This window comes from Lycorma delicatula, chromosome 9 (genome assembly GCF_047948215.1).
Source record: "Lycorma delicatula isolate Av1 chromosome 9, ASM4794821v1, whole genome shotgun sequence".
Lineage (NCBI taxonomy): Eukaryota > Metazoa > Arthropoda > Insecta > Hemiptera > Fulgoridae > Lycorma > Lycorma delicatula.
In genome coordinates, this window is record NC_134463.1 from 56,768,994 (window position 1) to 56,795,327 (window position 26,334).

Here is a 26,334-nt window from a genome sequence, read left to right on the forward strand (position 1 = left end):
GGAAATAAGTTTTTTATGAAAAATTGTCTATAATTATAAAGGTATTTGTTGATCGGTAACACTACTATGTAAATTATATTTTTGAACCTGTTATGAAAAACATTGTCAAAAAAAATTCTGAATTTTTTAAACCCTTGTTATCTACAGGTATTATATTCTTTATTAATATATCTGTTATTAAAATCTGCCATTTTTATAAGCCTTTTTCATTTAACTATTTACCACTGGAATAAGGAAAAGGGCAATAGAAATTACATTATTACAATTAAGGTCCCAAAATGAAGCTATTAAAAACACACATAATAAATCTAAAATATCTATTGTTATACCTTCATTCAGAACAGTTCCTGCCTGCTTCAGTACATATTATACACATCACTCATAAAATAAATTGAATGCCTGAGAAAATACTTCCTTTAAAATTGCCTTTAAGTTAGCTAATCACAATTTTTTTATCAGTGAGATAATCTCGAATCTTTTATCACTATTTTTATTTCCGGAAATAAAAGTAATTATTTCAGTGTTAAATATGTAGGTGATTGGGATAACACAGGAATTCCTTATTTTTGAGAAAACAGCAAAACGGTAATAAAAAATACTTTAGTTATTGTTATGCAGAAAAAAATATTATCTTAATATTTAAAATATCACATTAAAACACATAAAGTAATGTTAACCATAGAATAATTCATTTTTCAGCAGGAGTTATTGAAAATTATTTTGAGTATATATTTATGTATATATTGAACAGGATACAGAAAATTGAGGGTTTAAAAACCTGAATCAGTGCTGGCTGACTTATATAAACCTCCTAACATGAATCCAAATCTTAAAGCACAGAATATTTTTCAAGAACAGTTTAACCATAGTATTCATAGTAAGAAAATAAATTAGTCTGAAAATTTGACTAATTGCCATCTTTGTAAATGAGAACAACTGTGATAGCTTTCCATTTCTCCAGAAATTTCCCTTTGACTACCTCTTAAGTGTAACATAAATTTAATTTGTCATACTCATATCCCTTTAAATTAAAGAAAGGAATCATATGTGGGCTGTAATCTTGGTTGTGTTTTCCCAGTAGATATTGAACAGCATTGATATTTAACATATATGAACTTGGCTAAAAATAATAGTCAAGTTCAAACCCCAAGTTTGTAACCTGTTCCTATTAAAAGATTCAAGAGAATATTCAGCAAAAGCTCTTGATATCTTATGACATATATATATATATATATATGTCATAAGATATATATATATATATATATATATATATATATATATATATATATATATATATAATCAGGAAAAGAACACTACAGATACTTCTTACTTTTGGTTCAACCCTTAAAGCTTGAGTCTGCCTTCACAGCACTTTAAATACATCTTTGTTTTGGCAGATCTGTTTTAACAAGAAACATTTTTGATAATATCCAAAGTAAAATAGGGTGGTAACATAGAATTTCCATACTACTTTATATTCAATAATACATCTATTGAAATTGTCAACTTGTAAAAGAACTGGATCCCATTACTTACATTATCAAAAGCTTTTCCTAGTTGACATTTTTCAATTATTCTGTTGTTAAAAAAAAATCATTAATAAATCTTAATGCTTTTCTCTTTGAGATATTAAAAATCAATGGACTTAAAATGTTAAACAGTATTCCACTTTGTAACCAATATTCATATTTGTGGTGATAAAAGTAAAAAAGCAAATTTTTACTTCTATTCTTAAAAAAAAAGATTACTGACCATTTCATTGAAAGAAAACATCACTGATTAAGTTAACAAATTTAGAAATAATAAAAATGATGTTGCATTGGTCTGCTTGTGAAACAAGCAAAACAAAATTATAAAATCCTCTGTTTCATTTGATAACCTCTGGAGATATAAACAGAAATCCTCATGGAGGATTAATAAAAAATGCAAATATCATTTGCTATTATTCTACACAAATAAATTATAAGAACCGAGGCCCATTGACTCAACTGCTCTGGTTCATTATAGACTTGTAAATGAAATTAAAAATACGAGGGTTATTTTTTTTTCAAGATCTGATCGGTCATGAAATTAAAAACACAGTGAAAATAAAAAAAATTTTATTTGTAACAAGTACTTACATATTTACGCTATTTCTCTACATAGTCGCCACTCCGATTTAGACATCTGTCGTAGCATGGTACCAACTTTCCAATACCCTCATCATAGAACGGAGCCACCTGTGTTTTCAGCCTGTTTCTATGCTGGTCTGCAGCTCGATGTCTATGCCAAAATTTTGTCCTCCTAGCCAGCGTTTCATGTGAGCAAAGAGGTGAAAATCAGATGGAGCCAAGTCTGGGCTGTATGGTGGGTGATCAAACACTTCCCAATGAAAACGGTGCAGGAACTTCTTTGTTACAGCTGCAGTGTTCGGCCGCACACTCCATTGTCATGGAGAAAGACAATACCTGTTCACAACATTCCTCTCTGCTTATTCTGAATTGCCCTTCGTAGACGTTGAAGAGTCATGCAGTATGAGGCTGTGTGATGGTCGTGCCACGTTCCATGAATTCCACCAAGAGAACTCCATTCCGGTCCCAGAACACAGTAGGCATACACTTTCTGTTGGAGAAGGTTCGCTTGAACCTTGAAGTTCCTGCACCATTGTCGCACTTTGCTGTCTCTCATTGAAGTTTCACCGTACACATTACTTATTTGTCGATGAATTTCAGCTGCATTACACCCCTCAGCCTGAAGAAATCGAATTACCGCATGCACTTCACACTTGGCAGGAGGGAGATGCTATTGTTATAGACATATTTATGTTCTAGCTGCGTCTTCAGAACTAAACGAAGTGATGCAGCGTGATTGAAGGCCATACTAGAGATGCAGCGCAACACATATGCGCAAAGTTCATCCGATTTTTGCGTGGGATTTTATTTCGCGACCGATTGGACCTTGAAAAAAAATAACCCTCGTATATTAATTTTGTTAAGCATGGCCTGTTGGTATAAATATGTAATTATAGTTAATACACAAAAAAACCGCTTACCAACAATTGAATCAATACCATCAATTGTAAGCAGTTTTTAGTATATTAACTATAAAAAATATATGTTCAAATGATATTAAAACTTTATTCTTGGAATAAAACTATTCAAACTGTAATAATTTGTTAAAAAACAGTAATTAAAAAATTTAATTCAAACAATAACGTAACATTATTAGCAAAATAAAATAACCAATACTAAATAAATTATATTCTTGAAACAACATTCACTTAGCTGTCTTTTGATTAAAAGCAAAATGACACAATATTGTTTATAATTAGTTAAAAATTCAATGCTTATCAGTCTATTGTTTAATAGTTAGAAAAATTCAACAGATTTTAAATATTATTGATTGTTGAAATCAGATATTCCTTTCACAATACCAGCAGACTGGTTTTGGAGCATCATTGCTTCTCTAGGTGTAGGTTAATTAGACTTGAAGGTTTACTTCAGTTTTTATATGTTCTTGATTAAATAAACTGAAAATATTATAAAAATGAGTACACTAAAAGTATAAAAATATTATGCCAAATAATCTGAAAAATGTGTGCTCACACAAAACAAAATTGGGATATCAGTACACCTTTAGCTTTTTCATAGGTAATTGAATTTATGGAGTTGAAAGTTATAAGCACTAATATTATTGTGACTGGTGTTTCCTTTGCTTTTGCATATATAACACTGCCTATTAAAAGAATTTTACAATGTCCTAACAAGTTTTAAAAAGTGACAGTTTTTGTCCTCCTAACTCCTAACTCCCAATTTAAAAGACAAATTTATATTTTAAGATCTTTGACTCCTGTAAAAACAAAATTATTTTTGTTTTATTTTACTTTTCTATAAAGTGCTAATGTCTGTTAGTTTTTTCAACTAACTGAAGATTCAGTTGATCAAATATCAACGAGGAGAACAGATGTAATTTTTACTCAACTTTGACTCTGATAGAATGTACAATTTAACTTTGAATGCATTGTGCCAGATTTGAGTGCTGCCATGCGTGTAACATACTGATTATACACAAACATGACTTTAGTAAAGATCATTAAATGTTCATTCATGAAGTTTAAGGTTAAGTACACTATTGATATTTTATTCTTTGTTGATTTTTGGATGTAATATTTAATTACAGCTTTCCGTAAAAAGAGCAAAGGTATTAATGCTGGAATATATTTATCTCTATTTCATAGTCTATTTTTAATTTAGGTGATAAATTTATCTCGTATTAATCTGATTGTACAGAATTGAATATTTTAATTAATCTTTTTTAATAAAAATATTTTACAAATAATTTTGTATCTTCTTAAGAAAATGTTTTATTGTTATTTATTTCTATTTGTGAATAAAATTTATTTGTGTTTGCGATAAGCTACTCATTAATCCTTTCCAATTATTATTATTTTAAGTAAATTTTTTTATATAATACAGTTTGCAAGCATGTTTAAAAAACTGTTCTATTTTATACAAATTTCAAGTTTTATGCTTTGCAGAAGAATTAGTATTAAGTGAATATAAGTGGGGTGAAATATACCATCTGTAGTTTGTGGTAGGTTTTTACATCCCTGTATTGTGTCCAAGAGTATCAGTGTACTACACTGATACTCTTATCACAATTATCAGTGTTCTCAATTGGTTTTGTGAATAAAAAGTAGTAGTTGCTACTACCAAATTTGTAGTTGGTACTTGTACGGAATAAGAAAAAATGTAGTACTTCATTATTTACTGAAGTTATTTAAGTTTTCTTGGAGATGTAGTTATTACTACAGACTTAGCTAAAAAGTACTTAACTAAAAAGTGTGAACAAAATGTTGCTATAGTTGAGCATAGTGAGTACTTGTTATTTTTTAAGATAACTATTTACCAGATTTCTTCATAAAAAATAAGCCTTTATGAGATACTGACCCTGATAAATCATAATTTCTTTTGAGGTTTGATAACCAAATAGTAGATTTTTTAGAAAATTATTTTTTAGTCTGTAGTATTTTCTTCCAGACTCCAGCAATAAAGTTGCTTTTAAGTAACTTTTCTTTTTCTATTCACATCTTTACTCACACTCTATTTGTATATTTTCTCTCATATTTGCACCCAAAGTAATAATCATCATTCAGCTAATACTGACCATTGAAGTTCAATAGTTGACATAACCAAACATTTGGCTAATTTACTAAAAAACGGTATTCAATTTAGGTGTTTTATCACTATTATGTGTTAAACGTCCTAGTGCACACACCGTTAAGAGGCTCTATTTGTTGATAGTTCTTGCTCGTTTGTTCCAACAGAAAGGCTTTCAGGAACTGTAGCAAACATTGGACTCTTGAAAATTATTTCGAGAAAATCCTTCTCCCAATCCTTAGTTTTCTTTTTTCCCAGTGGCTTTAATGTCCATTTTATTTTTAACAATAGTTTTCAAATTATTTAATTTTTTTTCAGCTGGTCCGCAGATAATAACTTTATATCCACTATCTTTATTATATTCATCTCTGATATTGATTTGGGTTTTTTCTTTCGCCATCACTATTTTAAGTACTTAAGATTTTTTAAGAATTATTACAATTTCTGGTAGTTTTCACCATTAGTAATACCTGTCCATGGATTCAATTGATTTCACATTCTGGTATGCATATTGCGTTCCTTCAAGGATGTAATAAAAAAAAATACAAAAGAACAAGTTTATGCAATAATGCATATAAACAATGCATATTTCTGGCAGGGCTTGGAAGGAATGCAATGATCTTCATTGTGTGAATGTGCAAGGTAGGTCTTGATTTGCTTTCTAGTGAGATTCATGTAGTTATTATTTCTTTAGTAGTAGATAACTGTATTTTCCAGGATGTATTTTCTTTAGAAAGTAACTACTATGTAGTTGCAGCACATTTTTATTCACTTCCAATTAACAATTATTTTATTAGTTGTTACTTCTGCTATACAGTTAATGTTTTGAAGTAATTCTATTTTTTTCTATTCACAGCACCTGGTATGTCTTTAATAAAACAAGTCTTAATAAATCGTGGAGCAAATATATTAGATTAAAAAATGAAAAGTTTGTACTTTACAAGAAATTATTTTTACAAACATTGCAATTAATAGGGCACCCATTCAGCTAATAATAAGCTGTAACTAACAGTTTTTAGAAAAATCAAATCTTTTTGTGATAATGTAGTGGATTCTAGTTAATAGGACTTACCTGTTATTTGGGGCAGCCATTTAATTGTGGCATTTTTGTTAAAATAGAAACATATTTGTATAATTAATGTAAAATTACATTGAGTTTAACAGTGAAAAATGCCAATTATAAGGCCCACTGGCCAATTTTATTAGTAATTTAAATTTTTGACCGTTGCTGAATGCTATGTTGAGGAAGGTACTTCCTTCTATCACTGGTCTGCACAGTACATAGTGTGTGACAACACAGATCACATCATGCAGTAATGATGAAGCAAATGTTTTTATTCATTGTTTATGGTGCTGTTATCGTTTTTCCATAATTATTTTTAATCATGGGTCTGTTACAAACACATCACGTTATCTGGCCCAAAAAACCAATGAATCGAATCGCTGTGCTTTGTTGTACAAAAATATCTGGCAGTGACAGATTAAAACTTTTTGTTATTGGTAAAGCAAGTAAAAAATGATGTTTTGGGTGGGTTAGAATGGAGAGTTTACCTATGCACTACTGTTTTAATAAAAAAAGCCTGGATGACGAGTAATTTGACAAGATTGCCTGTTTATTGATAACTGTGCTGCCCATTCTAATGTAGATTTACAAAACATTCACACCGAGTTTCTGCCACTGAATAAGAGTTTAATTCAACTTCATGGGAATAATAAAAAATGTTAAATCTATTTACTGAAGTAAACTAATAAGTTAGATTTTACAAGAAATTGAAGGAAATATATGTTGACTTCCTGAAGATGTTAGTGCATGTGTAAATTTGTTGCAGGCAATTCAGTAAGTTGCCGATAGTTGGGTTGAGTAAAAAGTAGCACTATCAGAAATTGCTTTGCCAAAAGTGGTTTAAAAGTCAATGCTGTCGGTGATACTGGAACAATCGATATGACAATGATTAGGTTTTTTTTTGCAGCGCCATTTTCAAAATTTTGAAGTTTTCAAATATAGACGAAAAAATGCAATGTTATGGATGAGAAGGAAACCGGTGATGAATAAATAATTAAAAACATTACTGGTACTCAACAACTGTACAAGATGAAGTCAAACGCGTATCTACCCAAGATTTAAAAATTTCATTGATGGACTTAAGCAGTATTTTATACAAGAAGGCAGTGAAGAAGTGCGAAATTTGTAAAACGCAAAGTATTAAAAGGGAGACGCAAAATAAAATAATTTTTTCAAAAAGTTTAAACAATTAAGAAATATTAAAGAATTTTTTTTTATTTTGCTGTTCATATATAGTAATCATTAACTATATTTTGTTTATCAATCGTTTTGTTTTTTTTAATTATGTAATATTAAAAAAACTATTCAGTAGTGCATTGTACCAGAACAGTAGTTCATTTTAAATGTAATAGGCCTATTTTTATATGTAACTAAGTATGTAAAAGGATAGTAAAATGTATTATATTTTATTAGACACGTATTGTACGGTAAAGTATTTAAATTTGTATATAGTAATATATAATATTGTTCATATAATCTTAATATTAGAAATAAAATTCAAAATAGTAAATCGCCAATTTGAGTTTAATGATTAAAATACACTCGTAAACCGTATTTGTGCATGGCTCCTCATTTTTCGTTAATATCGCTTAATAGGGCCAGCCGCCTAATATAAGTTGGGCAATGAAAGTACGAAATTTTTGTAGACAGGTGGCACTAGAAAATTAATCTAAAATTTACCTTGACCGTTCATACAGTGGTTCTCATTACTAGATATTGTTGAAAATAAGTTTAAAATTATTTATGTTGATTGTTAGGTTAATAAAATAAAAGGTGAGTGTGTTTAATCCTATAAAAAAATGTTTTTCCAAGAATTATTTACTATTACATTATGTTGGTTTTATACTACGATGTTTTATGATTCAAAACCTGCTGACATTGCGACGTCATGCCGATAAATGTGCTACAGTTACTCTTATTTTTGGTTAGTGTTCAATTGAGGTGTAATTAAGGATTTTCAATGGAAGATTTTGTAAGTATAGTAATATATAATTTTGATTTTAATTAGTCTAAAAATTTGTTTGTGTGATCCAGTCAGATTATTTTATAAAATTTTTTTTTTTAAATATAGCATTTCGAAACTGAAATGTTGTATGCATAATTGGCAATCTGTGGTTAGTTATTTTATATACGCACTGACGTATATAACGTTTAAGTAACGTTAACAATTTTTACAAAAAAATACGAGTTTTGTGATCTTATGTATAAATAATCAAGTAACTAAAGTTGGTCGCTGCTTTGTTCCAACGAATTACGTCGGATCAGCTGATTTTTAACGATATGAAAATTTGTTTTTTTTTGTCTTATGTCCTAGTAATGGCTTTTTATATTGAACTTTAATTAAAATTTTACATATTGACTTTGCCCCTTTGTTTTCAAGAACTCGAAAATATGTCTCCTGTACTTCATGTGCGTGCTTATGTTGATTGTATATATTTTGTTGATTTTGCAAAGTAATATATTTGATAATTGTAGTTAAGTGGTAATTGTAGTTTAACTGATATTAGTATGCATAAGTTTCCATTAGTTCAATAATTAGTTTTTAATCAATTTATTTTGAGTCATTTATTTTCCCCGTTATCATCGTTTTGAACAAATTACTTCCACTAATCAAAAAATTTAGTGTTGATGGAATAATGATGTCGAACTAGAAAGAGATCCGTCTTAAAGTCATGTGGGCAGTAGGTTTTTGGAATAGGTATATCTTGTAAAAAGCTACTCTCAACCAGCAAACATCATTTGCATAAGTTATGTATAGCCCATTAAGTTATCGTGCTATAGTGTACAAATTGTTTAGTGAGAGTTATAAGTTCCCAGAATAATAAGTTACAAATTTTGAATAAGTTATAACAAGGTGTATGAAGATTAAAAAACCATTAATATTTCTGATCCCAAATCTGTAAAAATTGAAATAAATTTTTTTTTTTTTAATTGATTTCTGTGTTTACAAGCTAGTTATTCAGATAGTTATTTCATTTCATTAATTTTTTTATCCCCTCATAAAACACTTATGGCCACACGTTTAGGTAAAACCAAGCTTGTAGTTATTTCTGGGCAAATAATTCTTAAAATACATATTTAGTATCAGTATAATACCTAAGAGGTATCGGAAAGAGGCATGGGGATTAGTCTACAAACTGCCCAACATTCTCTGAGTCTTTGTGTCAAATCTAATGTCTGATCATATAAAATTATTTTATTGCCTGTCATCAGCGAGCTACAATTGTACCTCCTAGAATTAATGAAAAGCTTTGGATTAATATTTAGGTTTATTAGATTAGTGTCCTACAATTTAACCTTTTTTATTTTTTTGGTTTTGATATGTACAATTACTTTATTAAATTGCTAGTAAACAAAATTTGTTGACAATTCTGAAAAAAATTGATGCAAGTATTGACAACTGAATGTGTAGAATACTTCAAAAAGATTTGAATTTTGTTAAAATCAAAACATGGCAGAAAAATACTATGTGATGATTTTAAACCATTTCTTATATATATATATATATATATATATATATATATATATATTACATTTTCATGTTCTTTATTTTCTATGTCTTTATTTTTATATTGAATTTAATTTTATTCCCATCTCTATAGGTTAATAATCATAATAATTTATGTTTGCTTTTCCCACTGAGGTTGTCAAGAATGCCTGTACCAAATTTCAGCTTATTGGTATTCCAAAAGCAATGAGTGAGTTATGGCTTTCATACATCAATATATGTATATAAATATATATAGGGAAAAGGGTGATCAGCTCGTTGGTCAGATCATTTTCTTTTCTTTACCCATGGGGGTTAGATTATTAGGTACTCAGAAACAAGAAATCTGGAATATTTTGCCCTTTCCTTCTTTCCTTTCCCTTTTCCCTCCCTGTGTTTTCTTACTTTCTCATTTTTGAATCAGCTTCATTTGTATTAAACAATTAAAGTATCTCACATTTTTTTGAGTTATCTCATGCTAAGGTTGATTTTGAATGAATTTTTCTGGCTTGAAAGTTTCTGGCTTTGTCAACCCTATCATAAAATCTTTCTGTAAACCACATTCTTGAGTTGAAATTTAGGGCATTGAGTATATATCCCTACTTGGATAATATTATACACAGTTGTTCATGAAAAAAAATAACTTTGCAGATCTATTTCAACAACTTGATTTATTGCTGTAGCAAGATTCATTTAGTGAAAATTGCAGTCCTTTAAATCTGATGGTGAGAGAAATTCTTGGAATAATTCCTGTTTTACCTTAATAAATGTTTTTAAAGATTCGACCAAATCCAGTATAATTACAGAGGATCCAGGTTTTCAATAACAATGAGCAGTCAAGCTTTACTTTTAGTATATGTGGAGATAACCCAGCAGGTTCCTGAGAATTTAATAATTCAGTGTGAAAAATCAACAAAATTATCTTCATTTAAATTGGTATCAATGGATTTAGATAACTTCCTCCTCATATTTAGTCCGTTCCAAATCCAGGTTAATAGTAAGAATTACTCTATTATTTTTTTGTTATCAGTATTGCCCTCTCATAGAATCAATTAACTATTTTAGACTTCAGGATTTAAATGTTTTCATAAATATCCTGAATAAGCAAATTATATTTTTTAACCATACTCTGTTCACTGAAGTAATTTTTTATTATTACATTTTCATACATCTATCTATAGTCTTCTATTGAAAGCAGAAATCAGCAAAATTATTTGCTGATGGGTTGGCCATCCTCCTTACAGTAAGGTAGCTACTACTCCAGCTGATACTGATAATGCAGTTTCATATGAGAATAGGTTAAAAATGTTTTACTAGTATCTCCTGGTGCAAAAAAATTAAATCGTTTTGGTTAACAGTTGAAGGTATAGAGTCATTTGTTAATTATTGCTTCCTTTAAAAGTGTGGTGGATGAGTTTTTAATATAATTATTAAACTCAGAAATACTGTGTGAGGTTTTGTGGAGAAGTTCTTTATTTTCGATGTCACTGCCATTATTTTTACTGATGGCAGATCAAAATCAGACAGTGATTTATTTAATTAAGTTTTAACTTTGTATTTGTCATCTTTGTTTTCATATAATTTTCTTCACAAAATATCTGGACTACCAGAAGAGTTTTAATTAATTTTCTTTGATAGTCCTTATGTTAGTAATCCTTATATTGCCCTACAATTTTTTCTTGGGTTGGAAATTTCATAGTTCAGTAGCAATATGACTAAAAAAATTTCTCAGTAGGGCCAGGGATTTACAAATTGCTGACTCATTATGACAACTAAGTGTTGATCTTTTATAGCAAGCCTGTGAATATGTTGGTTTGATAAGTTAAGATTTTGTCATTTTTATTCAAAATTGATAAGCATACTTGGCTAGAGCTTTTATTAATATATTTTCAGATGAATAGTAAGTAACAGCTTTAATTGATGAAAAATATTCAACATTATTGTGAGTGTTGAAGCATCATTGCAAAATAGGACTCTTTAAGAACAGATTGATTATGAATATAGGTTTTTAACTTTTATTAATTTTATTGAAAGACCACAATCTTTTTCCAGATCCTCTGTGATAAAGTGGATAACTAGTTTGGTCAGTGATGGTTTCTTTTAGAAGCTAGGATAATTTTTTGAACAGTCCAGTTTACCAAGCATAAAGATCAAAGATCTGCATGGACTGTGCTTGATGAATCCATGAGCTTTACTATAATTTTGTGTAAAAGCTCGTGTAAAGGATCTGATTGTGGATTAGGCATTTCTGAACTAATAAATTATTTTTTGTGGGTTAATTTTAGCATCTAACCATGCTAAAAGAAGGCTAGGTGACAATCTTGTTTATTTGCCATTCCACAGTATACAAATGATATTTAACAGTACCAAAAATTTTATTTTTACCTAAGGTCTAATAAGCTACTATATTCTGATTATCTCAAGTGATTTGATTTCTAAATAAGCTTTTTGTTATCTCTGTCCAACTAGGATTGCACATAAATGTAAATATCTAGCTGGTCATACTTCAGAACATTGCAGCTTGTGAATTTTCATGGATGTATCTCTTCTACAAATGTAGCTGCTGAAATATCCTTTGCTCTATACCTCAGGTTTTTGTCAGTGGTGACTGCAACTTAGATGAATATAACTATCTGCTCTTAACTTTGATTAAATGCAATTTAGTTTTACTTTTTCACACCATATTTTGGCATAAACATCAACAATATATTGATTCATAAAGTTTCTGTAATGTTAAAAATCTCATTAAAGGAGTCATTAGTTTATAAAAATAAAATGACATAGATAACATCAGTTTATTAGAATTAATATCGTGATGGACATCTATTAAATAAATATCTCATCTTCAAAAGAAAACGTTAAAGGATATTGTAATAAATATTATGAACGGTGTAATTCATTCATCTGTTTAACTCTGTTGTCACAACTGCATATTATAATAACTTGATTTCCAAAATGCTCTTGTTTCAGTAGGACAGCAACCTCATTTACCAATCTGACGTTAAGTCAATCTTTTTGGTCTCATATTGTATTACGTTCTGTTCTAATTTTAATTTAAAAATCTCTAGGTAGTTGATTATTTGATAAACTTCCCATTGAGATTCAAAATATTCCACAATTATTGAAAAAAAAAAAAAAGTTTCTAATCATCGCTCTCAAATCTACCGCTCTCCATAATATAGAAAATAACAAATTGATCTGGGGAAATGTAGTTAAATAGGTAGAGTTATAGCTTATGGATAATTGAATACCAGTTGAACTAAATTCAGTTTATAATAGTTTCAGTTTCTGGCAAAATTCAGAAATAGTAAAGGTGCCAGAAGAAAAAAATTTTATAATAATTAAAATCTTTTTTTTTTTACTATTCTTGTGTTAACTCTTAACTCTTCTTTTTTGCTACATTTTCTTTCATAAATTTAAAATCTTAGTAGTATTTCAATGTGCGTGACCAAAGTTATTGTTGAGTGCCATATTCAGGTGGGCATACGTCCAGATAAGCAAACGGAGCAGTAAATTTAATAACTACAGGTCAAGAAACTGTATTTTATTGGCAGCTTCGTGGGCTTTGTTTTATTGTTCTTGAAATAATGTAAATTTCTGATTATTTTTTTTTGTCTTAATATTTGTCAAAACTAGAAAAAAATTGGTTGGGAAATAGCATGCATTTTATTACATTAATTGAAGAGGTTAAATTTTTTATATTAAATTTTTATTGGAAGTAACATATTTTTTATACCTTGAGCCAGCAGTAGTATTTTTTAAATTATCTATTTGTATTGTAATCAAGTAATATGCTTGGTTATAGTAGAAGTAAGTATTGCAATTAATATTGCACTGTTAGGGAAAAATTGTATATTTCAAGTAAAAGTTGTAAGCAAAGTTTAAATTCATGGTAGCGCATTGATTATGTAAATCTTTTCTGTCTAAATTATAGTTTTTTCTATGAATAAAATAGTCTTGTCCATTTCTCATTAGATGTGCTAGCCAGAAATGTCTATAAAGAATTGTTTACATAACCATAGCTTCAAAACTAAGCTTGCAATAATAGTTTCGGTTTATATGCCAATTCTTTGGCAGAAGATGAGAAGGTAGAAATGATACATGAAAAAAATAGATCTAATGAAATGTATAAAAAAAAGATAGGAGACTATAATTCCATAGTAATAGAAGGATAGAGCCACCAAGTTGATCTAGTGGTTAGTGGTGAACTAGTCATCATAAATTAGTTGAAGTTGAGAGTTCTAAGGTTCAAATCCTAGTAAAGGCAGTTACTTTTATATGGATTTGAATACTAGATTGTGGATACCAGTGTTCTATGGTGTTGGGTTTTAATTAACCACACATCACAAGAATGGTTGACCTGGTCAACCATTCCTGTGATGTGGTCATTCATACATATCATTGTCACTCATCCTCTGAAGTAATACTTTACAGTGGTTTTGGAGGTTAAACAGAAACAGAAATTAGAAGGATAAGAAGAGAAAATAGTTGGAGAATACGGCTGAGTTAGAGAAATTAAATGTCAGTATTTTGCTATTTTGCTAAGTATAAAATAATTATTGTTTGTATCCAGTTGGTTGATTATGCTGACAGGACAAAATTTGAGAGCCAATATCAGCTAATAATATGTAATTTGAAGACTGCAAGGGCAGGGAAATGGAAACTGAGGGTGGAGAAGCAGCAGCTATAAAATTCTGCTTGAAGTAAAAATAAACTGGCAAGTGTAAATACTTAAACTTTAATTTTTATAAATCTTAAATGAAGAAGATATATGTGAGTAGACCAAGAGATACATGAAGGTATAGACAGAGGTTTTAAAACCAAATTTATGGGGTGTAAAATTTATTCAGGAGCAGAGATATTGATTCAGATTACAATTTATTTGTAATGAAGGGTAGGTTAAGTTTAAGGAAATGAAGAAAAAAGTGAAAATAAAGCGATGAGATACAAATAGACTGAAGCACACCATTTTAATTTGAAGTTAAGATTTAAAAAAAGAAAAATATTATAGTCGCAGAAATAAAAAATAAAAAAATATTCAGTTGAAAATTAATATATATATATTATTAAAAAAATAAATAAATAAATAAAAAAGGAAATTAAGGAAGAAAGGTAAAAGTTTGTATAAAACCATGGATAACAAAAGATATAATTCAATTGATGAATGAACATAGAAGATAGGTACATACAACACGTAGAAAAATAAGAAAACATTGTGATGAAAGGAAGAAAATGTATAGGTAAGTTTTCATATCTTACTGTAACTGAATCTGCAGGTTCAATTATAACCATTTTCCAGGTATATAGAGCGTTAATATGAAATCATGGGCAAGTTTTTTTATTTTTTTCAGCATTTATATTAAACTTTGGAGTACATGAAGGCAAATTTAGTTAGTAGCTATGAATTGCAAAGGTGTGTTAATATAATTGCAAGGTGTCAATTACTAGTGGCTTGTGTGGATAATTAAGGAAGGTGGAGAATTGTGGAATTGTTACAGCAGGGGCTAGGTTCTTTGACTAGTGTAAGACCTAGTAAAATATCTGAAAAGTTTGACAGAACATCTCCTTAACCAATGTGTTTGTTTGATGTAACAATGTGTTTGTTTGAAGGTTAATGTAACTCAACATTTATGTAACGGTTGAGTTGACTTTTGGAAATGATTAATGAATTAGGGTCTATCATGATTAATTATAGATGATATTTGATAAGTTTAACGTATAAGTTAAACGTTTATAAGTTTAACTTATAAATCACAAAAAATAATTCTTGAATTTTTATTGTTAAAAACTTTTTTCTTGTATGGAGAGAAAAATTTATGTAGAATTTGGAATAGTATACTACACCCTACACTTTGTATTGTGGAAACATTTAAATTAATTTTAAATAATTCAAACAGTAAAACTACTAAGTATTTTAATTACCAAAACTAAATCTGTGAAAACAAAATTAAGGTTTTCAAATGTAGTATGAATTTCATTAAGCTGTCCATTCTTAACAGTTTCTCATTTTATTCTCAGTAATTTTTTTTTTTTTGTTGACACATTTGAATATCTACAATTGTATAGATGTATTTGACGTGAAGAATTGAAAGCCCAACAACAATCAACTCCTCTGTATTCTGTTTTATTCTGAGTAGCACCATTTAATAGCTGTCAATGGATGATAATGAAATGAATCTTTTATAGTGTGTAAAATGCCAAAACCACATATGAAAAAATGTTGAGAGGAGATTTAGGACTCCTTGTAGTTTCGAAGAAAAAATAATATCCTCTTATAATAGAAATTCCTTAAAAAAATTGTATAATGTTAATTTAAATTTATAGTAATATAGAAAATTACAAGGACTGTTCAAAAGTAAGGGCTGATGAGTTGTAAATAGCGATTGGCAACACTAATTGGTTTGCACATGTGCAGTTACTTTAATTGGTCTATTGGGCGTGTAACCACCACATTGCTGCCAGTTCATTGTTGTTGGTCTTTGTGAGACAGTGTGTTAAAATGAGTGCGATAATAACAAATCCTGCCAGTTGTGTAAAGTTCGATCAGTGATAGATTTCCATATACAAGAGGACATAATGCTGCTGAGACAGCAGCATTATGTCCTTAAGCTAATGACAGCGAATGGCTTGCTGTAATGAGTGAAGAAAAATTGAGGCAATGTTGTCGTGAATTTAAGGAAGACGATTCAAATGTTCATGATGAACAGAGAAGTGTTCATCATCAGAAATCTACCTTCAGAGAAGGTAGAACTGAGAAGGTAGATTTATCATCGCTGTTAAAGTCCTGATCTTGTAGCCAGTGACTGCAATTTCTTTCTACACCTCAAAAACTGGCTTCCTTAGTGATTAGAGGAAAGTGAAGAATTGAAAATGTTTGCGCAAAAGTGGCTTTGGTAGGTGTGTATTAACGCCACCACAGCTACAGCTTTATTTAAAAACAAAGTAGTCAATCGGATTTCGGTGGAAAGTGGACAGATTCAAAACAGAATATAAATGGTTATTTATATTTATTTATTTTATATATATAATTTAATCAAACTTAACCTACGCTTGCTTCGCTCGCTAACCTTGACTAATTAACACCGTAACTTTTTGAGTATTTATTTAATAAATTCAGTAATTATTGCAATTTGATTATTTAAATAATAAATAATTAATTATTTAGGTTAAGTTTGGTTAAATTATATTTATAAAATAAATATTTATTCATTTATGTTAAACTCTATATCGGCCCATTTTCCACCGAAATCCAATTGACTACTTTGTTTTTAAATAAAGCTGTAGCTGCAGTGGCGTTAATACGTAAGTACTGTGGCTTTATACCAGGCAGTGGAATTTTATGCAGTGGGTTTGAAGAAGCTTGTTTCATGAAATCAAAAGTGTTTGGAACGAAATGGTGATTATGTAGAAAAATAAAGCAAATATGCGTTTGAAACCATTAATAAATATTTCATTTTTTCAACTTAGCTCATTTTATTACTGATCAGTCCTTAATTTTGCAACTCATATAATAATAATAATTAGAGATAATTTAATAATAATTATAGAGAAAAGAAAAAGAAATCTTTTTAAGAAACTAAATAAATTGGTATGTAAAATATAATTAAATTTTCAAATTGAACAGGAAATAAACATAAATAAAATCATTCTTTACCAAATACAAAATGGGTTATCTTATAAAAATTACAATGAAAAGTGATATTACAATAAAAATCTGCATTATAATTCAAAGAAAATCTCTTTATAAGAAATAATAAAAGTAAAAATTGTATGAAAAACCAGAATTTAAGATTAAAAAGTATAAACCGCATAAATATATTAGGTATCATAAAAAAAACAAGTTTTTTTTAGTGACTCCATTTCAAGAATATGTATTTATTATTTTTTTTTTTTTTTTTATAATACATTTAAAAAATAATCGAGAAAAAAGATATGTAGTTTTATGCTAATTAAGAAGGATGGTGAAATGTAGTTGCAATTTCAGATTGCTTTTTTATCATATTTAGAATGAATGATCATTTGAATAAAAATTAAATAAATAAATTAATTAATATAATCCACCTTAACAGCACATTGATACGTTCTCTACATCTTTCAACTTACTCGGAAGCCATGATCAGGAGTTAAAATTGATGCATTAAAGTCAAAGTTTAAAAATCATAAAACAGTCATGACTGTCCCAGTCTTTCTAGTATATTGTATATCTGTTTACTAGTAGGACCATATATACAGGTATACTGTATAGTAATTATGCTAGTAGGTCCGGGACAGTCATGACTGTTTTTAAATTTTAACTATGATTTTTAAACTTTGACTTTAATGCATTAATTTTAATTCCTGATGATGACTTCCAAGTAAGCTGAAAGATCTAGAAAATGTATCAACATGCTGGTAAGATGGATTATATTAATTTATTTATTTAACATATCAGCGGTACCATGTTTGAGAAATTGAATAACTGAACCTGTAATATTGAGGGAGAACCATTTACTTGAATTATTACAAAAAAAAAAATATATTTATATATATATATATATATAAATTAGTAAGGAACTGTGTGTGTAAGATGATAAAACAAACCTGCCGGGTTGATTCTATTGGTGAACCTGTCTTCCCAAATCAGCTGATTTGGAAGTCGAGAGTACCAGCGTTCAAGTCTTAGTAAAGTCAGTTATTTTTTATACAGATTTGAATACTAGATTGTGGATACCGGTGTTCTTTGGTGGTTGGGTTTCAATTAACCACACATCTCAGTAATGTTCGAATGGAGACGGTACAAGACTTCACTTCATTTACACTCATACATATCATCCTCTGAAGTAATATCTGAACGCTAATTCCCGGAGGCTAAACAGGAATAAGAAAGATGATAAAACAACTTTCTTCACATGTAACCTGACTTCAGCAATAAATATCATGATGAATGTCTTGGGAGTAGCATCCTAAAATGAAAGAAAAAGATGAATTCCGGAAGGAATTGAAAAAGGACAAAATGCCAATGGCAGAAGCAGTGTTTAAGAAACTAGTTCTAATGGTACACCAAAATTAAAAATCACCAGGCACAGTTTTCTTTCCATCCTCTTTGTATTTATTATTGTGTAATAAAACAGTTCAATTAGTGCTTTCTGGTAAGATAACAATCTCTGCCACATTAATTTTGAAAAATAAAAAATTGTCTTAATTTAAAAGTCATTTTTGTTAACACATTTGCACTTAGCAAGACATTGTATATTATGATTATAAATGTAATTAGTAAGTTTATTTATTTAAGTTTATCCACTAGTAATTTATTCTTTAAACAAATGAATAGCTTCTTTGTTTTGTGATATATAGATTATTGCCAAGAGTGTTTTTGAATATTCACACCACTGAGATCAGCTTCTGGCACAATTATTAGTTGTTACTACACATTTATAATTTTATTATGAAGAATGTTTATTTTCTTTTATTTGAATTATATTGAAGTATTTCTTCCTTCTACAGTTGCATTTAACAGAATATAATTTTTTATATCGGATTAGTTTTGTACTGTGAAAACTTAGACTTTGTGGAAAGTATAAGAAAATTATGTTATTTTATTTTTTATTTCTGTTTGTGTATATTCCTTTGTTTTATTGGCAAATAGGTTTTGGAGGAAGCAGGGAATGATACAATATATTTAAGCAAATATGTATAAAATAGTAAAAAATTGTTAGTTTATGAATCATTTTTCATCATTGCTTCTGAATAGAATCTTCAGTGTGATAGTTTATCCATAAATTTGTGTATTCTAATATAACAGTCTGTGTAGACATCCTTTACAGAAGTATTTAATAATGAATCATACATAATAAGGTCATAATCCTTAAAAATTATACATGATGTTTTATTAATATATATGTAGATTGACTTTTTTCCTTTTAATCATCAGTTTTGAATGGAATAAATATTATTGCGAATCAAAACTCAGTTTATTTTTTCTTTAAACCTTTAAATGAAATAAATGATAAATATGCCTAATGATAAATACCTAAATTATAAATTTATGTATTGGTTTTAGATGATGTAATGGAATGTATTATGAGGTTATTCTTTATGATTGGATGGTTAGAAGGTATAATATATATAAATAAAACAAAGAAAAAATTACTTTTTACATTGATGCCTGCAAAACAACTTACCAAGACGCGTCAAAGAACTCCATTGCCAGTTTATTCAGCTGACACTTGAATCCATCTTTAAACTCATTAATTTCATAAATTTCTAATGTTGTTGTTGTTTTACATTCCATGAATTCTGTTAGCAAAATTCCTTTCTGGTCTCAAAATACTAATGTCATTTTTCATTAGTTATTCTTACCTACCTCATTGTGCATTTTACGTACTTTTCTTTGGGTAATTTCATTAATATAAATATGGCACACTTGATGGATCTAATTCTTCCAGCTTTCAAAAACAAATTATAGTTGATGTGAATGTCTAATATGTTCCATGTTATGACTGATATTTTCATTATACTCTGTTATCAGCATTAGACAGCATGTGTAACAGTTGGATTTGCATTTAGACTATAAATTGCTGATGGCTGTTCTCCAGATGTAATTTTCTAATGGCAATTGGCTTTTTTCCAATTATCAGTAAGAACTACATTTTGGAATAGTTTCCATGTATTTCACAGTTCATAAATCTGTTGTTGTGTTTTGAATTTATATAATTCATTCTTGTGTAAAACAAATTATCTGCTGTTTTGGAATTATAATTAAAGATTGCACTATGCTTCACATGTTCTATCTATTTTACTCCAGTTATTTCAGTTATGTTCTAAAAATACATTTTTAAATATTTTTCCTGTTTCTTTCAGAAAATTATTTTGAAAAATGTACTACTCTTATTACTATTCTTAATTGAAGATGGCCAACTGTGATCTCAAATAATGATCTGTTACTTAAATAGAACATGTGCCACTATATACTGTTGTGTGGTTTAGACCTAGATATTATCTATATTATTTGTGTTGTAATCTGAAAATCATAATTATTGTTTAAGAATAAATTATAATCCCAAATCTGAATAATTGTTGATTAATCATTTCAGCTAAATAAATTATAATTATTTGAAAAATGCACATTTTTATATACTCTGGTCAATAAGAAATATACTTTACATGAAGTAAGAGCGGTACTGTTTTAAATACGTGGAACAAACTCGTTTGTTCCTTGGATAAAATGTTAATTTTGTTTTCTTTTTCTTTTGGAGTAGTGTACGTTTTATTTTTATATTTTATTATTTTTTCTTTAAGGAACAGTTATTTATATTTTTTGAAATTATCACATAGCTATGATTAGAGTATACCAAGCAAGACAATCTAGCATTTTAAAAAAAATTGTGACAAGAATGTAGTCTGCCAAAAATTGTGACAAGAATGAAGGAGGTCAAAAGAAACAATTTCACTAAAAGTAATGTTCTTTTTGCTCAAACCGAAAATTAATAAGCAATGAGTCGTATGAATTTATTCATAGAAATATAATTTAAATTTAAATAAGATTCTAACAAAAACAATGAAGTGTAATGGAAAGGAAGAACTGTATTATATTAAACACTAATATAGGTAAATATTATAACAAAAAGAAGTCTGTTAATTAGGCGTTAAAATGATAAAAGATAAATAATTTAAGGGAGATGTTATGAAAGATTTAATCCGAAGAATCTTTATGAAAAAAAAATTACTTGTATGAAACAGGCTTAGAAATTACAAAAAAAGTTATAAAATATTCTTATGGTGTGCTTTGCTTTACAGCCACAAAACATTTAATTAGGCAAATTAGTATGAAAGTCTATAAATTTGCTCTTGTAAAAGAAGATTGAAAATTAAGTGGTTGAGAATAATTCAAATGAAGAGGTTTTTAGTAAAATTGAAAAAAAGAAGATTTGAAAATGCATACAATAAGAAGAACTAGCTCTATGAGGTCATGTTTAAATCATCCAGTATTTGTCATTTTGTAATAGAAGGAAGTGAAGAATCCTTTAGGTGAAGACCAAGATTAAAATTATGAAGGCAAATAATTGAAGGTGCAATATGTAACAAGTTTGTTGACATGAAAAATTAGTACAGATCATGATATGAAAGTGGAGAATTGCATCAAAGTCAGAATTTGATGACAAAATAACAGTGCTTTTAATAGTAGTAATCTATTATTTTGAAACCTACCTTGTTGGTCTAGTGGTAAACGCGTCTTCCCAAATCAGTTGATTTAGAAGTCGAGAGTTCCAGCGTTCAAGTCCCAGTAAAGTCATTTATTTTTACACGGATTTGAATACAAGATCGTGGATACTGGTTTTTCCAACTTTGGTGGTTGGGTTTCAATTAACCACACATCTCAGGAATAGTCGAACTGAGAATGTACAAGACTACACTCATACATATCATCCTCATTCATCCTCTGAAGTATTATCTGAACGGTAATACTGGAGGCTAAACAGGAAAAAGAAAGAATCTATTATTTTGAGACAATATAAAAAATTGTCAGCTGCCTTTTATCAGTGTGTACTAAGCTTAAATTCCAACCATTGGGGTTATTATAATAAAAATACATAAAAAACTGGAATTTTTTTTTTTATATACTAGGATTTATTTTAACTTTAAACGATGGGAAAGTAAATGTATATTTATATTCCTGACGCATGTGCAAGTATTTAAATATTCACGGAAACTAAAAATATACGTATTCCAATATAGTACTCCAAAAAGCAACCAACAAGTTCCGGAATAATCTTCGTGACTATTCCAAAACAGTAATCAACAACAATGTTATGTCTTTGCATAACTCAACAATTAAAAACTAATAGCAGTAAGATTTGGAAATCGTTGAGGCAACGCTATCCACCCTTCCAGTCTCATTGCTGAAAAAATGTTTCGTTTAGGTAATCCTGAAAGGAAGTAACAAAATATAGAGGAGTTCCGTCTAATTTACGTACTGTTATATAAACATAATCTAACGTGTGTTTGTACAACTGTTTTTATATAGATTTTAGAATCTATTTCTTAATAATATATGATATTTTTTTAAATAATTTCTTTATGAAGAGATATTTAGGGCGATTATTTAATATACTTTAAATCTATAATGAATGAATGAGCTGAAAAAAAAATTGTATCTATAAATATTATTGTTCCTGTTTAAGATATTGTTTATCAGATAAACAATGTAAGATGCGTGCGCGTGCGTGTGTGTTTTCTGCCTGCATCATGATACCCATCCATCTTTTTTCAATATGGAAATAAAAATTAAAAAAAATATCTTGGATTAATGTTGTATTAATATTGTATTTTACATACAACGTTAATCATCTGTCAGTTTAGTTAACATTTTTATTTTTTTCTAATTTTCATTGTACTATAAGTCATAGATTAGCTAAATGATAGTGGGAAGGGAAAAGGCAGAGAGAGCGAGAGGGAGATGTATATGATTTTAAAAGTGTTTGAATGACCTCCCTCCACTATTTTTAGTCAATGTCGTTAAGTGAGAGAGGTAAAAAAACAGTAGTAGGCTATAATAATAATAATAGAAATACTGTTACTGATTTCGTATATGTGCGTGGGTCGTTGTATTCGGCACAACAAAAATTTTAAACAGTGTGCAAATTTAATTTATCCTAACTACGTACTTGCATTCTATTTTCCAAATGTTAATCTAGTATGTGAATGAATTTATGCTAGTTATTACACTTTTTAATATTTTTATGTGAAATAATTTCTTTTGGTATTGTGTATATTTTTTACATAATATTTTATAATATCTTATGTAAGTTTGTAGTTTAATAATTTTTTTCTGATTATTTGTATTTTATAAAAAATAATTATTCTTTAAATCATTATTATTTTCGTGTTAATCTTTGAATCATGTTTAAAGTAATTTTTTTTTCTAATGGTATGAAACGTTTTTGTTAAGTGAAAAAATTGCCTTCTTTTGCAGAATATTTTAAAATAGTAATTAATTGTAAGGGCCTTTTTTTAGTAATGATAAATTTCTGTTGCATCAAAATTGTTTTTCAGATTAATCATTACCATTTTCTTTGAAATGCTCATGTGATTGTTATAAAATTTTCTATACGCTTTTGACTAAATAATTTATTCTATTACTGAATAAATTTAGCCACAGTTTTCTTCTTCAGTTTTTCTTTTTTTTTACATAAGTTATCTTTTATGATCTTTCTTCTCATGTAATTCTTAATATTTAAAAGTCGGCAAAACAAAATATCTTTTATTTAAAAAATTTGTTTTAAAAACTGATATCATTATTACATTTAAAATTAAGAAGTAAAACTTACAATTAAACGCATTAAAAAAAAAACTGAACATTTTTAATTGAGTTTACAGTTCTTAAATTGTATATCATTAGTTTTTATATGAATTAGATAAAATGCATTTTTCTATAGCCGTGTCCAGTTATTTCATTTTAAAATACAAAAAGAATAAGAATAAATATATTACAACTATTAATAAGCTAGCTATTAAGCATTTTTAATATTAATATTTTATTTGAATATTACAAATTTAGGTGTGTTATTTATTGAAATGTAGAAAATTGTTAGTGACAAGAAGTTAGTAAAACATTGTAGAATTTTAATTTTTTTTTTGTGTAAAAATGGCTTTGGCACAGATATACAAAAACGTATCTCATGTATGTTTTTTTTTTTAAATCGACCTGATGTTGAAATTTGGAATGATAATGTAGATTTACATCTATTTAATCTTAACTAATTTACGACAGATTTGATATTATAACGGGTTTGTCTTCACTGTACAATTTTAAATGCAATAGATGTAGTTAGTTTTCTCTCATTTTAGTTTAGATAGAGTATCGATTTCGGTTTTAATATAATGCATTTAGATAACTTTAATACTTAAAAGGATCACTTTATTAACTAATTTAGTTAATTTGGAATTTTATTGTGTCAAAAATAATTTTTTTTTAATTTATTTTTAGTTGTGGTATTAAGTGTTGACCCATTAGGTGATTTACCTTATTGTCCTTGTTAAGTACTACAAATTAAGTTTTCTACATTTATGTTCTTTTATATATTGTTTTAAAATATATATGTTTTTTAAAACCACAATGTGGTTTAATATAAAAAAAATTACCGGTTGAAAATTAACCTGTTAAAAAAAGTAGTAGTTATTTTTAACTTTCTTTGCTTTTGCATGAAGGCTAAAAATTAATCTAGGTGGAATAAATTAAAAAAAAAAAAAAAATTGTTATTAACCTTTGGTTTGCTTTTTTTATTTATCCACAAATTTCCTTAACTAGCAAGAAATTAAAAAAAAGTCTTTTAGACTTGTTGAACAAGAAAACATTTGTAAAAAATTTATTAACGCCTTTCTCCTTTGAATATATGAGGAGGGGTGTTCCTTCCTCCATTTACTAATTCAATTTTTGTAAGTATTTCTAATTTAAAACTCTGAACATTTAGATAATTTTTTGTTTTTAATTAAGAGTTGTGTTGAAGAAGGTTTGAATTTGAAGAAGGGGAACAGGGGGAAGAAGAGTTTTCAGATTTGTCATAAATTATTATTAATAGTCATAAAAATGTCCCCCCTATAAATTTTTCATTTAATTACACGGGGCTGAATTTGTCGTCATGTATCCCAAAGGAAATCCCCTATCTTTTGTCCAATTTTTTTTTAGATTGATTGTTTTTGGGGGAAAGTTAAAAAAAAATCCCTTTCGGCATGCCGGAAGGTTCAGGTAGATTTCACCAGTGCTAAGTAGGGGATAAAAAAGATTTCCACCTTAAAATTAAGAAAAAACTTTAAATTTATTCAATACGACAATGGTTGTATGTGAAAAAACGTTTCACGTGTTTAGCATGTGACAAGCCCATCTTCTTACAATTCCAGCAACATTTTGGTCATCCCTTGCCGTAAGGGTTGGTCATATAAAAACTTGGTTTCAGACAAAAGTTTTGGATAATGTTTAGAGAACTAACAACCACTTTAAATCGACTCGATACTGTGCCTATTTAGGGATGTATGATTTTTTTGTCTTCGAAACCCCATTTTCCTACCTCCTTGGCCGATGGTTAGCGATATCAAAAACCTTTACTTACTTAAGTTTTAGGCTCTTATCCAAAAAATAGTAGGAACTTTTAACGAATTCGATATTTTACTTAATAAGAAAGTTATAGCGATATTTTGTTTTTTCGAAAAAGCCTCCCCCATTTCCATTCTTATGGTGCGATTTTGGCCGTTAACGAACTCGACCGAGATTTTGCGATGAGTTATTTTTAAGGAACAATTTGAAAGTGATTGGCACAAAATTACGGCAGTTATTTTGTCCACAACAAAGTGAAATATATACAATAAACTTTTCAGCTGACTATGGTTTTGGGGTCTGGAGGTTGTAAAACGCGAAGATATATCAAAATTTTACGGAAGTCGAATCATGGAACCCATTACAATAGGTAGCTTTCTTATGAAATTATCTAAAACGTTAGATTGTCCAATAATATAATGAAATAAACTATTTTGTAATTAGGAGGTTTTACCCATTTACAACTCCTTAAAATTGGATAATTCATACAGATTGAAAAATGATATTTTACATAAAAATAAAAACAATTTATTTTTAATTATTAAAGATCTACTGATTTTTTTAATAAAAGTCCATG

General features: G+C 28.4%; 1 protein-coding gene across 9 annotated transcripts in view; it reads left to right on the plus strand.

Moving 5' to 3' along the window:
- Positions 1-8,017: 8,017 nt before the first annotated feature.
- Positions 8,018-26,334, plus strand: part of LOC142330480 (uncharacterized) — a 133,598-nt gene continuing 115,281 nt past the window's right edge. For 5 of the 9 annotated variants that reach the window (XM_075375752.1, XM_075375748.1, XM_075375753.1 and 2 more), the window contains exon 1: positions 8,578-8,610. In XM_075375752.1, coding sequence (XP_075231867.1) covers positions 8,593-8,610 — 18 coding nt within the window. In that variant the 5' untranslated portion in view covers positions 8,578-8,592. Of the gene's footprint in view, positions 8,174-8,577; positions 8,611-23,316; positions 23,469-26,334 lie in introns of those variants that run through there. The other 4 variants (XM_075375749.1, XM_075375755.1, XM_075375751.1 and 1 more) reach the window with 4 other exon arrangements.